Source organism: Oculina patagonica, chromosome 4, assembly GCF_052425735.1.
Source record: "Oculina patagonica isolate OP01 chromosome 4, crgOcupat, whole genome shotgun sequence".
Classification (NCBI taxonomy): domain Eukaryota; kingdom Metazoa; phylum Cnidaria; class Anthozoa; order Scleractinia; family Oculinidae; genus Oculina; species Oculina patagonica.
In genome coordinates, this window is record NC_135761.1 from 14,919,992 (window position 1) to 14,935,038 (window position 15,047).

Consider the following 15,047-nt stretch of genomic DNA (forward strand, 5'->3'; position numbering starts at 1 on the left):
CTTATAGGATTTATCATCGCCGAATATGTCAAGTCCTCAGTACTTTTTTAATCATCGGTCGCCGATTGCATACTGGCAATTGCGGGCTTTAGTGGGGAGTAATAGTCCCTTCGTTGTTTGTTTTGCTTGAAATACCTTAAAAGATTGTAGCTGATGACGTTCTCAGTATAATGTTGTAATAACGAATGAAAGACAAAACAGAGATGGTTGCGTGAAGTTAGCAGGTTGTTCCAGGGGCGGATCTAGGTGGGGGGGAGGGTGGCTGGATTGGATGGCTAGGCACCCCCTTGATCCACAACAAATATAATATAAAAAAATATTTGCTAACATTCACCCCCTCCACCTGCCCCCTCCCATAATAGTAAGCAAAATATTTGTTAACAGCTACCACCCTTTGAAAACTTCTGGACCCAAGAATACAACACAATAACCCCGGCCAGGGCTCGAACCCGGACCACTCGATCCGGAGTCTAGCGCGCTTACCATTAGGCCACCACGCTTCCCATTCTCACTGCCGGAGTATACTCACAGCAAAACTAAGAATTTCATTTATCAAGAAACTTTACAACTCATAGTTTGGCTGTTCAATGTATTTTATTCTCGTTCAGTCAAGTTCCAAATATGACAACCAAATCATAATCTTTTCCACAAATTATAAACAAACCATTAATTGCGCTTGCGAGCAACAGTGGCTTTCTTCTTGTTTTTCAAGATCCAGAGATTTTGACCCCGAATTTCAGCACGCCCAGTTTTCGCACTCGTAGCATTCGCTGACATTGGAGAGTCAATGGCCATTGCTTGCCCGTGCGCGTCCAAGAACTTCTTCTTCCATCCGGAATTCGAAATTGAACGGCAGTAACCTTCGTCAAAGTTACCCCTCGGCACGTTTTGTTGAAACGCCCCCATCATGTTTCCTGCTGGTTTATATCTGCCGACAATATACGCACATTTCATGCCGTTCTTCATTGTTTCAACTCGTCCAATACCAAGCACCGTGCTTTCCTTCCACACGACTTGAGTAAAATGACCTGTTCCACCACTAAAACCACCACTATTGAAATTGTATCCAGGTTTACACACTTCGTTGTACCTGAAAAAAAAAAAGACATATACAGTCAATTCTTTATAAGACGGACACCTTCGGGACCAGCTCCAACTGTCCGTCTTAGAGAGTTGTCCGTCTTATATAGAGAGCTTAGTTACAGTAAAATGATTCAAAAAAGCAGGGACGGGACCAACACCAGGTGTCTGTCTTTATAGAGAGGTGTCCGTCTTATAGAGGTGTCTGTTAAAAGAGAGTTGACTTCATTGAATTTGCTGTCCTATCCCCAGGGAGACGGAGGATTGCATTATAAAGTTTTAAGGGGAGCTTTTGCCCGCAGATCCAACTGGACAGCGTTGTCCACCCTTGGAACAACGGGCTAACCATAACAACATATATCAAAAGCAAGTGTGAGTTTGTCATAAGTACCATAGAAGGCCCGAGTTCTAGAGAGCTAGTTTTTGAGTATCGCTCTCTATCAAATAGCGCTGTATTTTAAGGCCGAAAGCCGGTCCTTCGCGTTTCATTTGATTCTCATTTGAAAGTCAATAACAACCTTGATCTTTGTTGTTCAACATTCTGCAAACTATACAGCATTTTTAGGTCCGAAATGTCTGCTGGACATTCAAGGAACGCACGCCTGGTCGGGTGAAACCAAGCTTTAAAGCGGCTAGGTCACGGTATTTTAGTTAATTCTATATATTTCGATAATTAAGAGCTCTAAACTTAACATTGGCATAAAAAGTGAGATCACTCGGGTGACTTGAAAAAAGTGGGGCCGACGTTTTTCAAGTTTACCCGAACGCAATCCATTTTTATCTTCTCGAATTTTGCCCATCCATGCTCCTTCTGGACATTTCTGTGTTTCTTTTGAGTTCTTCTACAGTTTTATGCTGTTATTGTGATATTTCAGTTAATTCTACGAACAGTTAGTCAGTGCCGAAATTGCTTAAAATTTCGTGACATAATCGTCTTTAAAGGAATCGAATATTAAGGTGGGCCTTTACCTGAAGGCCGTTTTTCCAATGCTCAATATGAATTTAACGGAAATATCCTGCTCGCGTTTAAAGCAATCCGAAAATGCTTCACTCATTTCATATATCCATGCTTTGCGGGGAATTTTTGTGTGATTTTTGGGATTATTTGGGAGGAGATAATTTTTCTCAAAGCATTAGTAAAATGTAGAGAAATTGGAAATGTTGGAGATTTAATGTGGTTTTAAAATTAGAATTTGAAGTTTAAAATTGATAGACGGACACCAGTTAGTCTCCCTGTCAACCTGGAGTGCTCTGGCGAGGGGGTCAACTGTTCTTTCTTAAATCTCTTCTTTAAACCCCTCAAAATTTCATTCAAATTTATGTAAAACCCCACCTTAAGGATATTTGCTCAGTGAAGCACACTTGTCATTTTATTGTTATTCAAAGTAAAGTTTGATAATAAACCTCACCAGCCAGTTACAGCTTCTTCCATGGTTTGGGCCTGGTTAGAGGAACATCCATAGGAAAGATTTTCGCCTTGTCCCTCTCTTTCCTGTGATGAAGAGTGCTGGAGCTGCCCTCTCTGGGCGAGCCTTTCAGCCCATGCCTTAGCTTGATCACACATTTGTCTGTCAAGAGTCATCCCAGGAACTCCATGAACTTGTCTAAATTCATTATGCACCGATAAGCCAATTTCTTCTTCCTGGGTGAACGCTGAAAAGGAAAAAGATGGTAGAAACTTAAGGGGAAATTTTTACCTTTTGTACCATTGAAAGTACGTAAACCCTCAAACTTGTATGCAACTTCAAGTAAATTTACCAATTGTAAAGGACAGCAACTTTTCAGTGTAAACCAGATGTTAGGTCCATAGCTAAGTTTAGAATAGTTTTGTGTAAAAATAATAAAAAGAACCACGCTATACTCAATTTTATAGATTCGGTGCACTGTACAGTAGAAATTGAAGATGGAGATCTCTCAGAAGTTGCATCACAATAGCGTAGAATTGGCGATTGTAGAATTTTTATTTGTTATTTTTTGATGTATTTGGTAGAGAGAAGAAGTAGATTCAATTGAATTGAATTGATTTACTTGCCCCATAGCTTCTTACAATTCTTTTTATTTACATTGCAGTAATATAATCAAAGTCTCTTCGAGATATCGACGTTTTTGCATGAAGTATGAGTCGAAGGTTTATCCTGTGCATTGTTCTTCGAACTTATCATTACAGTTTCTTTGTAGTTTAGTTTAACAATTTCCTATCTTCGCGGAGGAAATGCAGCCATATAATTTTGTCAAAAATGGCTCGTCCGCGCCGGGTATTTATACACATATTCCTTAACATTACACAAATAAACAGTGCAAATTTCACCGAGATCTGACAATTCTATACTTTAAAATTGCAAGGACCTTTCGAGGCAGTCGATTACGGCAGCGAAATTAGCAAATGAAACAGCAAAATATGCGTTTGACGCTTTGTTTTTGCGACGCCATATTTGAATTGTTATAGGTAGACCGCTGCTCAATGTGTTCAAGGCCGTATCGTTACGATTGCTCCACGAAAAAGCACGAAAAAAATACGGATATTTCCGACTACTGTCGGAGAAAACATTGCGCATATAATTGCGGCGAAAACAAATCGTTACACTTAAGCTGCATTTTGTCTAGGCTCTGCAAGGGTCGGATATCAAGACTCAGGATTAAACAAAAGCCATACATACAGTGAATGCTTTCGAATTATATTTGAAGATGAAATACGAAAGAATTTTGCTGCTTTGACTGAAATTCCACTCGAACTGCGTAGATACGATCGCATGTTGTAAAGCCGATTCATGCAACATTTCTGTCAACGCGAGGTCTCGTCCCTAACGACCTAGGCTGATGTAGCGACCAAATTTGGCCTATTTTTTAACCGCTCCTAAGCTAAAAGAAGCCCCCATCTCTTGCATTTGTTTTAACTTCAAAAATATCTTTGAAAAGAGCGAGTTTTTTGGTATGGTTTATTTTTGACGTTTGTAATTTTTAAACGATGTAAGTGCTAGTGATTATTTATTCGTGTTTTAGTTACGCAATCCATTGTTTGTGCGACGCTTCTTATAGATTGCCTTTCAGACACACGTGCGTTGAGATAAGAAAGCTGACATGTCACTTTTAAAATTGTTATATAACGTTTGTAAATGTGACAAGTCACGTTTTTTCCATGAGATCGCAAGTGATCACCCACAGCGGAAAGTAATCCCTTGAGAAATTAAAACAGTCCCTTGAGAAATTAAAAAAGTCCCTTGAGAGTTTACAAATATGTGGTTCCAAATTTTGTCCACATAACCCCTATTCTACGTTTTTAGCTTGTAAACAAGCAAAAACGTCGAAAAAAGCAGGAGATCCCAGAAAGTTTTATTAATCTTTTCTTAGGGGATCCCCTTTTCTTAGGGGAACATTATAGTATCATACGTGTCTGGGTTAAAAATTTCAGATTCTGTCCTAGAGCATGTTATGTGGTTCAGAAACTCTGCATAATATCTACAATGTTTGTAGCCAAGTGCGGAATTCATCGAACGCTCACCTCCTCCTCCTCCTCCATAGCCTCCATAGCCTCCATAGCCAGTTTTCCCAGCTGCTGGTTGTCCCCCTATCTCAACTTGAATGTTTAATGAGGTTTTGCCGTTTTTACTTATAGTTCCAGTACCCGCGATACTTATTTGGGAATCCTGGCCCAAAACTAAAAATAAACAGTTACATAATAAGTATAGAAATTAATTTTGACTAATTAAAGTTAAAAACAAATGAGAATGATCCCCTCTGAAGAGCCTAAATAAAAATACAAAAAGTAAATTCATTAATTAAGACCTTTAACAGCACGCTACAATGTAGAGGGTTCATTATTGCGGCTGAGCTAAGTACAAATTCTACGGAAGAAACGTATCGCATTATTAGCAATTGAGCACTGACCGAGACAGCAGTTCTTGGTCCGATAAACTTGACCCATGCTGAGATGTTTTCTCATGTTAACATCTTGCGCATGGGGTGGCAAATATTGGTTGTCGATGATTTTGTTCCTTAGTTCGTCGTATTCTGAACCAAATCGATATTTTTGTGGCGATTCCGTCTGTTTCAATCATATATTTTCAGATTGTTTGCTTTTACATTTCCATTAACTACGGCGCAATGCAAAACTAAGTAAAGTGAAGAAAACTAAACTCTCGACAACTCGGTAATTTAGATAATCCTTGATAGCGGACCTCTTCAGCGGCCCAAGGGGCCGCAGAGCGGTGCCTCATAACCATAGAATGTCCACAGAAATGGGAAAACCAAACTTGAGTTTTCATAGGCCATTTTACGGATACGGCATTTTGCCCCCTTCGCATCCTATAATGCTTATTAAAATGATTTATTCTTTTATTGTGATAATTCCGCAATTACCATAATAAAAGAAAAAATATATATTATAGGATGCGAAAGGGGCAAAGTCAATATCCGTAAAACGGCCTATGGTCATCATGGCTCGCGGCATGGCTCGCGGGCGCGTACATACGTCACGTATGTACGAACCTACGTACATCGCGCACTCCAAAAATAGATTACTCTTTGATACTGGGCATCCATGTTATGGTCAATCGACAGCTGTCCGTACAAGGTGTCCGCTGACGAGTATCACGTGACCATATCGTGGGCTCAGGTGTAAAACTCATCGAGGTCACGTGTTTTATAAAGTTGACCACTGACCGAATAATGGATTTTCTATTGGATCGCGGGCGCAAGGCCTAATTTTTTTTCCTGTTTATGGTCAGTGAAGCACGCTGCTTACAAGTGCTCTCGCCATCTTTTACCGTTTACGTGCGCGTTCGGCTCGTGGATTATTGCAAATCTCGCTGTTTTAGCAAACCGAGGAGAATTTTCAAGGTTGAGTGGTTCAGCTCTATCAAAAATTAGTGATAAGACCTGCGGCTCGTGTTTCGCCCTACACTTCTTTCGTGCTCTCGTCACTTCCTTGCGTGCTTTATAACAGAACAAAGCACGGCCAAGGCTTTTTTATTTGTTAAGTATTCTTCCTTTACCTGTTTTAGTTGCTCCAACGGCGAGAAACAGATAATAAAGCCACATAGTTTTTACACGGTTCTAAAAAAAATAAACATAAATACCATTAGTAGTTATTTAAAATTGAGGATTTCCTACAGAACAATGACGACAAAAAAGATTTATGGTTATTTTATTTTTAAAACACGTTTAATATTGCATCGTGGCTTCAAGTACAGTACACGTGCTCATTTGCTCATGCGCAACACAACCATAGGTCCGCAATGAGTTTACACAATAATAGATTACAGTCTAGAACCATAATACTAATGAACACTGAGGGTATGTTTATCTCTCGTAAATTGTCTCAATTTAGTAGCCATTATATAGCTCTCTACCTCCAATGTTTATCAACAAAACACGTTTATCACAAAACTTTACACACAAGTCTTTTTCACCCATAAGTAGTTGGAGGTTAAAGCTAGGTACCGTATACTTTGATTGACGATAAATCTCCACTGAAACAAAACTGAGGGGTCCAACGTTCGAAGATTACAGTTTTTTTCTACATTTCAAGCGGATAGAAAGAATGAAATTAGGCTAAAATATTCTCGAAAAGCCACTTCCCCATCCTACCTTTATTCTTCGGCCCAGCTAGCTATGGTCTTGATTTTAAGCGAAAAATATCTGACTTAAAATAAAACTCTCAGAGAAAGACTCTTCAGAGAATACCTGAGTAAAACGATACTTTGAATGTGTGAAATAATAGCTACGGTGTTTGTTCCACATACAGAGAATTTTCACCATAAAACAATGAACGTAGAATGAAATAAAAAATGGAATGGAAATATTTGAGTTTAACTACTCTTCACAATGAAAGTATTTAGAATTAAAAGAATGGAACGCAAAATTGACATTATTTTTTCAAATTAAACTAACCTTGTATCGTCTGCTCAAGCTTTCTCGTGGTCTGTGTTGCCTGATAAAAAAAGAATGAAAAAGAACCGTTTTCTTTCAAAGGACGTAATCCTAATTTAGAATTCTTACCTTGCAATCTTTAGCATGTGGATATCTTTGTGCAAGGAGTGGATAGGCTCTTTCACTTCAAGGGAAACATGAATACAAGTCGCTTATCCAACCATTTATTGATGATTTTACTGGTGCAGTGAAACCCCGCCCATTCTATACGACCACCTCGGTTTTATGGCCACTTGTTATTACCTCGTTATTACGGCCTCTTTTGATTTCCTTTTTTGAAACCCCCCTCTTTCGAAAGTCCCATATGAGGACTGCGAAACGAAAGAGTCCTTGAGGTCGTACATTTCTTTTTATTAAAAACTAACAATGGTATATTGCCATTCCTGCGTTTTGATTGGTTGACAGCCAACGGTATATGAGCTCATATACCATTGACCACAAAAATGGTAGCCGAAACGCGTCAACAAAAAGAGCTGGGGAGCTAAAATATTGCAATTCTTCGGGGTTTTTTAATAAAACAATTATTTCACTTGCGCTATTTGGAAATGAGATCGTTATAGCGATCGTTATAGTTGGCTATCTACCATCTCATATCCAACGCGCGCTCGTGGAATGATTGTTAAGTATTTCGCGGAATCTTTACTGAGGTACACTGTGCTGGTACGACCCCTCCCCACGACCATTTCAATAATACAGCCACCTCATTATTACCGCAATTTCAGTCAGTCGCTCTCTTGAACACACATTTACTCTTTTTTTCTGTAACTGAAGAATTAAATTTATAAGAAAATCGAGGCTAAAGCTTGCGAAATTTTAAGAATATTTTAAGAATAAACCTGAGGCTGAGATTTTGAAAAGTGTTTAATTTTGTGTGTTGAAAATTGTAAATACAATTCAATTATAAGTTTTAAACGAAATCGTATTAAGTCCTTACTTTATCTAAATGGTAAAACTATCGAATAAAACGATAAAAACCTACACTAGCCAAATGCTCGATGCTAATAACAGTTCGATGAACGGTACATGTAATACATATATGTGTGGTATACAGCACAAACGGAAACGTCATTCGCTATAATCTAAGAATATCCACAAGTATATTTTTCAGGGCTAACTTCGGCGGAAAAAATAAAAATATTCAGCCGGCCTGGGCTGTAAAAACAGTATTCTTATAGAAAAAGTGTATACGGCCGCCTTGGTTATACGATACGATTTTGGTGGTCTACTGGTGGTCTGATTGAAAGAGTTTCACTGTACCTGACGTTGCACACCAGCCAAGAAACCACTTAACCATGTTGCACGAGAAACCGCCTTGGCAATCGAGATCACTGTGTCCATTTTCTTTTATTTGTTTCTTTGCCATGTTGCTATACCAGATTCCATTTTGCCGTTGTCTGTTCAGCACAAAACAGTTTGGATGAAACTAACCTTTATTTTCTTTACTTGTAAAGATTTGTCCACAACAAGCCAATAAATGAGACTTTCATAGGAAATGGTTTGAACCCAGAAGTAGTGTCCGGGTGAGAGAAGTTCTGAAAAGAACTGTTAGTGGTGACTGACATTTTGAAAAGCTGAGCGAAAGTCATCTTCAGAGTGAAGATGGCTTCTGCTCAGTTTGTCAAAACGTCAGTCACCACCAACAGTTCTTTTCAGAACTACTCTCACCCGGACGATCACACTAAACGACCATATAAGAGTTAACCGTCAGTCGCACTTTCTCGGGGTAAAAGAGTCAGCAAACAAATACTGTATAGCCTTTTCGTCTCCCCAAGTGGTTTGACTCGAATCTGACAGGACTCTAGTTAAGTTTAAAAATTAATAGCATTATTATTACCATTAGGCCATCATGCTTTCCATTCTCACTGAGTATACTCACAGCAAAACAAATAATTTCATTTATCAAAAAACTCTACAACTCATAGTTTACCCGTTCAGTGTATTTTATTCTCGTTCAGGCAAGTTACAAATATGACAGCCAAATCATACTCTTTTCCACAAACAAACCGTTAATTGCGCTTGCGAGCAACAGTAGCTTTCTTCTTGTTTTTCAAGATCCAGAGATTTTGACCCCGAATTTCAGCATGCCCAGTTTTCTCACTCGTAGAATTCGCTAACATTGGAGAGCCAATGGCCAGTGCTTGTCCGTGTGCGTCCAAAAATTTCTTTTTCCATCTGGAATTCGAAAGTGTAGAACAGTAACTTTCGTCAAAGTTACCCTTCGGCACATTTTGTTGAAACTCGCCCATCATGTTTCCTGCTGGTTTATATCTGCCGACGATATACGCACATTTCATGCCGTTCTTCATTGTCTCAGCTCGTCCAATACCAAGCACCGTGCTTCCCTTCCACACGACTTGAGTAAAATGGCCTGTTCCACCACTAAAACCACCACTGTTGAAATTGTACCCAGGTTTACACACTTCGTTGTACCTGTAAAAAATGACCAACTCTTTATAAGACGGACACCCTCGGGACCAGATCCAACTGTCCTTCTTAAAGAGTTGTCCTTCTTATAGAGTTTAGTTTCAGTAAAATGACTAAAAACAGCAGGGACGGGACCAACACCAGGTGCCTGTCTTAGAGAGGTGTCCGTCTTATAGAGGTGTCTGTTAAGATAGAGTTGACTGTATTGAATTTGCTGCAATACAATACAACAATACAATAGTCGTTTAATGTGTCATACACTTAGCAATAAGGTGTGACATTGCAGAAATGTCACACCAGCTAGTTTACAGATATTCCACCTAAATTAGTTAAGAAAAAAAAATAAAAATAATGATAATAAGTGAATAAATAAATAAAACTATATAAGTCAGGATGATGAGATAAAATCTAAAGTAATTATTATATATACAATATGCTGTACAATAAATGAGCCGATACTACTAAAATTAGGTTAAAAGGCCCGAAAGGTCAATTTTCATTATACTATTTTTAAAGGCCTTAAGAGATCTGTTGGTTCTGTACGAATCTGGAAGTAAGTTCCACAGCTTTGGCGCTAGGCAACGCCATGATTTGAGGCCGTAGGTGGTGGTGTTGACCCTTGGCTGTTTCAGGATGTCGGTTCCTCTCAGATCGTATCTGACGTCTCTAAAATCCAATACCTTTTTAATGCTCTTGGGAGCGTGATCGTTATTAATTGCTTTAAAAACCGTACAAACTATTTTTGCAAGTCTTTGACTTAACAATGAGGGTAATCCTATCTTATTGAGCAATTCATGGTAATGCGTTTGTTTTTCATTAAAAACGAATCGGAGGGCACGTTCGTTGACTTTTTCCAGTTTTGCAGTGGCACTTTTACTGCAGAAGTGCCAGGTCTCTGAGCAGTAGTTAAAGTGGGGAATAATGAATGCAAAATAGATGTTCTTTCTTGTTTCGAATGGAAGTATCTTCTTCATGCGCTTGAGTACGACAACTTGCTGAGAGACTTTTCTGCATACTTTGGCTACATGCTTGTCAAATTTCAGTTTATCGTCTACTGTCACTCCTAGCATATCAGACTCTTCGGTAATTGGGATTTCAGTGGTTTCGCAGTAGAATCGAGGCTTGATTTGCGTCTTTCTCATCACGATTGCTTGACGAAGGATTACATAATCAGCATAATAAAGTTTTAAGGGGAGTTTTTGCCCGCAGATCCCACTGGACAGCGTTATCCACCCTTGGAACAACGGGCTAACCATAATTATCAAATGTCGCTGTAGTTTTAGAAAGCCAGTCCTTCGCGTTTCACTTGATTTTCATTTGAAAGTCAACAACAACTAAATCTTTGTTGGTCAACATTCTAAAAACCATACAGCAATTTTTAGATCCGAATTGTCGGCGGGACTTTCAAGAAAAGCACGCCTGGTCGGGTGAACCTAGCTTCAAAGGGGCTTGGTCACGGTATTTTAGGTAATTCTATTTATTTTCGATAATTAAGAGCTCTAAATTTAATATCAACAGAGCAAAAGACACTTGAATAAAAAATGAGATCACTCGGGTGACTTGGAAACAGTCGGGCCGACGTTTTTCAAGTTTACCCGAACGCAATCCGTTTTAATCTTCTCGAATTTTGCCCATCCATGCCCCTTTTGGCATTTCTGTGTTTCTTTTGAGTTCTTCAACAGTTTAAAGCCGTTATTGTGATATTTTAGTTAATTCTACGAACAGTTGGTCAGTGCCGAAATTGCTTAAAATTGCGTGACAAAATCCCCTTTAAAGGATTAAGGATACTTGCTCAGTGAAGCACACTTGACATTTTATTGTTATTCAAAGCAAATTTTAATAAAAAAAAATCTCACCAGCCAGTCACAGCTTCTTTCATGGTTTGGGCCTGGTTAGAGGAACATCCATAGGAAAGGTTTTCGCCTTGTCCCTCTCTTTCCTGTGATGAAGAGTGCTGGAGCTGCCCTCTCTGGGCGATTTTTTCCGCATATGCTTTCGCCTGATCACACATTTGTCTGTCCAGCGTCATGGCGGGAACTTGGTGAATTTGCCGGAATTCATTATGCACCGACAAGCCAATTTCCTCTTCTTGGGTGAACGCTGAATAGGAAAAAGATGATAGAAATTTATTTAAGGGCAAAAATTCCAAATTACCGTATATACGATTGAGAGTACGTAACCCTCAAACTTGTATGCAATTTCAAGGTATCTTACCAATTGTAAAGGACAGTTACTTTTCAGTTTAAACCAGTGTTAGTTCCATAGCTTAGTTCAGAATAGTTTTGTGTAAAAATAAAAAGAACCGCGCTATTTAGTCAATTTTATGGATTCGGTGCACTGTAGAAATAGAAGATGAAGATCTCTCAGAAGTTGCATCACAATAGCGTAGAATTGGCGATTGTAGAATTTTTATTTGTTATTTTATTGATTTATTTGGTAGAGAGAAGAAGTAGATTCAATTGAATTGAATTGATTTACTTGCTCCATAGCTTCTTACATTACAATTCTTATTATTAACATTGCAGTAATATTAAAAGCAGGAGATCCCAGCAAGTTTTATTAGTAGTTTTTTCTTAGGGGATCCCCTTTTCTTAGGGGAACATTATAATATCACCCGCCTGGATAATATCATACGTGTCAGGGTTAAAAGTTATAGATTCTGTCCCAGAGCATGTTATCTGGTACAGAAACTCTGCATATTAAATAACTACAATGTTTGTAGCCAAGTGCAAAATTCATCGAACGCTCACCTCCTCCTGCTCCTGCTCCTGCTCCTGCTCCTGCTCCTGCTCCTGCTCCTGCTCCTGCTCCTGCTCCTGCTCCTGCTCCCGCTCCTGCTCCCGCTCCTGCTCCTGCTCCTGCTCCTGCTCCTGCTCCTGCTCCTGCTCCCGCTCCTGCTCCCGCTCCTGCTCCTGCTCCTGCTCGTGCTCCTGCTCCTGCTCGTGCTCCTGCTCCTGCTCCTGCTCCTGCTCCTGCTCCTGCTCGTGCTCCTGCTCCTGCTCCTGCTCCTGCTCCTGCTCGTGCTCCTGCTCCTGCTCCTGCTCCTGCTCCTGCTCCTGCTCCCGCTCCTGCTCCCGCTCCTGCTCCTGCTCCTGCTCCTGCTCCTGCTCCCGCTCCTGCTCCTGCTCCTGCTCGTGCTCCTGCTCCTGCTCCTGCTCCTGCTCCTGCTCCTGCTCCTGCTCCTGCTCCTCCTCCATAGCCTCCTCCTCCTCCTCCTCCTCCTCCTCCAGCTGCTGGTGAATGTTTAATGAGGTTTTGCCGTTTTTACTTATAGTTCCAGTACCCGCGATACTTATTTTGGAATCCTGGCCCAAAACTACAAAATAAACAGTTGAATAATAAGTATAGAAATCAGTTTAGACTAATTAAAGTTAAAAACAACTGAGAATGATCCCGTCTTAATAGCCTAAATAAAAATACAAAAAGTACATTCATTAATAAAGAACTTTGACAGCACGCTTCAATATAGAGGGTTCATTGTTGTAGCTGAGTTAGGTACAAATTCTATGGATGAAGCGTATCGCATTATAAGTCATTGAACACCAAGACAGCAGTTCTTGGCCTGATATTTTCTTGTGTTAACATTTTGTGCATGAGGTGACAAAAATTGCTTGTAGATGATGTATGCGTTAGTTTGTCGTATCTTGTGCCAAATCGATGTTTTTGTGGGGATTCCGTCTGTTTCATTCATATATTTCCAGATTGTTTGCTTTTACATTTCCATTACCTGCGGCGCAATGCAAATCACGGGACCATATCGTGGGCTCAGGTGTAAAACTCATCGAGGTCACGTGTTTTATAAAGTTGACCACTGACCGGAAAATGGATTTTCTATTGGATGGCGGGCTCAAGGTCTAATTTTTTTCCTGTTTATGGTCAGTGAATTCGGATATTTAAATAAAGGGCAAAGTAAATTACCGCGGAGCTCTGCTTTCAGTCTTGGCTTAATCCAACGTATACTGGTAGGAGATCGTACACGGTTTGCTTGCTTGAACTTTTAATTAATCTATTTAATATGATAAGCTAACGAGTGTTCTGATTGGTTTAAACAGCGTACTTTTTTGAGTATAGAGCACGCTGCTTACGAGTGCTCTCGCCATCTTTTACCGTTTGCGTGCGCTTGCAGCTTATGGAACATTTCAAATCTCGCTGTTTTAGCAAACCGAGGAGAATTTTCAAGGTTTGAGTGGTTCAGCTCTATCAAAAATGTCTTCTTATTTTTGTTCTTCACTTCCTTGCTTGCTTTATAACAGAACAAAGCACGATCAAGGCTTTTTTATTTGTTAAGTATTCTTCCTTTACCTGCTTTAGTTGCTCCAACGGCGAGCAACAGATAATAAAGCCACATAGTTTTTACACGGTTCTTAAAAAAAATAAACATAAATACCATGAGTAGTAATTTAAAATTGAGGATTTCCTACAGAACAATGACGACAAAAAAAGATTTATAGTTATTTTATTTTTAAAACACGTTTAATATTGCATCGTGGCTTCAAGCATATAAGGCTCGAACTAACTTCTCTTCACAATGAAGGTATTTAAAATTGAAAAAATCGAACGCAAGGATAACATTATTTTTTCAAATTAAACTAGCCTTGTATCTTCTGCTCTACTTTTCTCGTGGTCTGTGTTGTCTGATAAAAAAAGAAAGAAAAAGAAGCGTTTTCTTTCAAAGGACGCAATCCTAATTTAGAATTCTTACCTTGCAATCTTTAGCATGTTGATATCTTTGTGCAAGGGGTGGATAGGCTCTTTCACTTCAAGGGAAACATGAATACAAGTCGCTTATCCAACCATTTTTTTTCGATGTCTTAGTTTTGCTGGTGCAGTGAAACCCCGCCTTAGGCACATCTCATTTTATACCACCACCCGTTATTATGGCCACTTGTTATTATCTCGTTATTACAGCCGCGCTTGTGATTTCCTTTTCTAAAACACCCTCTTCCATAAGCTTCACTTCAGTCCCATATGAGGACCACGAAACAACAGAGTCCTTGAGGTTGTACATGTCTTTGTATTTCGCGGAACCTTTACTGAGGTACACTCTGCTAGTACGACCCCTCCCTACGACCACCCCACTAATACAGCCACCTCACAATTACCACAACTTTTGATTGGCTTGGACATCAAACGCAAGCTTAGTCAGTCGCTCTCTTGAACAAACATTTACTCTTTTTTTTTTAAAATAACTGAAGAATTCAATTTATAAGAATATCGAGGCTAAAGCTTGCGAAATTTTAAGAATATTTTATGGATAAACCTGAGGCTGAGATTTTGAAAAGAGTATAATTTTGTGTGTTGAAAATTGTAAATACAATTTAATTGTAAGTTTTTAAAGAAACAAAATTAAATCCTTCCTTTGTGAAACTTGCGAAATTTTAAGAATATTTTAAGAATAAACCTGAGGCTGAGATTTTGAAAAGTGTTTAATTTTGTGTATTGAAAATTGTAATAGCTGCTGGGACTGTGGAGATGTTTACATAGGAAAAACAAAACGACGACTTCATGACAGAAAAACTGAACACTTTAAGGCTCTCACTAAATGCGACCATCCATCAGCTATTGCTGATGAACCACAGGCCATAACATCAAATGAGATCATTTTGAAATCCTTG

General features: G+C 39.3%; 2 protein-coding genes across 4 annotated transcripts; both read right to left on the minus strand.

The window, feature by feature from the left end:
• Window positions 1-584: 584 nt before the first annotated feature.
• LOC144649653 (ectin-like) lies at window positions 585-13,792 on the minus strand. Of its 3 annotated transcripts, none has more exons than XM_078509207.1 (5): window positions 6,970-7,062; window positions 6,072-6,132; window positions 4,580-4,735; window positions 2,490-2,733; window positions 585-1,090 (listed from the first exon to the last, which is right to left on the minus strand). In XM_078509207.1, the coding sequence occupies exons 2-5, from the start codon at window positions 6,115-6,117 to the stop codon at window positions 667-669; spliced, it is 870 nt and encodes a 289-aa protein (XP_078365333.1). In that variant the 5' UTR covers window positions 6,118-6,132; window positions 6,970-7,062; the 3' UTR covers window positions 585-666. The 3 variants fall into 3 exon arrangements, with proteins under 3 accessions (XP_078365333.1, XP_078365331.1, XP_078365332.1); XM_078509205.1 differs by having other exon boundaries at window positions 4,574-4,735; XM_078509206.1 differs by lacking the exons at window positions 6,072-6,132; window positions 6,970-7,062 and adding an exon at window positions 13,735-13,792 and having other exon boundaries at window positions 4,574-4,735.
• On the minus strand, window positions 8,928-11,528 carry LOC144649664 (Golgi-associated plant pathogenesis-related protein 1-like). Its single transcript, XM_078509220.1, has 2 exons — window positions 11,289-11,528; window positions 8,928-9,438 (listed from the first exon to the last, which is right to left on the minus strand). Exons 1-2 carry the CDS (start codon window positions 11,459-11,461, stop codon window positions 9,015-9,017), a joined length of 597 nt encoding a protein of 198 aa, XP_078365346.1. The 5' UTR covers window positions 11,462-11,528; the 3' UTR covers window positions 8,928-9,014.
• Window positions 13,793-15,047: the final 1,255 nt, after the last annotated feature.

Excerpts from the sequence above, each read along its gene's own strand:
- LOC144649664 (XM_078509220.1), bottom strand. The coding sequence starts at position 11,461 with ATGACGCTGGACAGACAAATGTGTGATCAGGCGAAAGCATATGCGGAA. Across the intron at positions 9,439-11,288 it reads AAAGAAGCTGTGACTGGCTG|GTACAACGAAGTGTGTAAAC; the intron begins GTGAGATTTTTT and ends CATTTTTTACAG.
- LOC144649653 (XM_078509206.1), bottom strand. The coding sequence starts at position 13,780 with ATGTGGCTTTATTATCTGTTGCTCGCCGTTGGAGCAACTAAAGCAG. Across the intron at positions 2,734-4,573 it reads AGGAGGAGGAGGAGGTGAGC|CGTTCACCCAGGAAGAAGAA; the intron begins GTTCGATGAATT and ends TTTCCTTTTCAG. Across the intron at positions 1,091-2,489 it reads GAAGAAGCTGTAACTGGCTG|GTACAACGAAGTGTGTAAAC; the intron begins GTGAGGTTTATT and ends TTTTTTTTTCAG.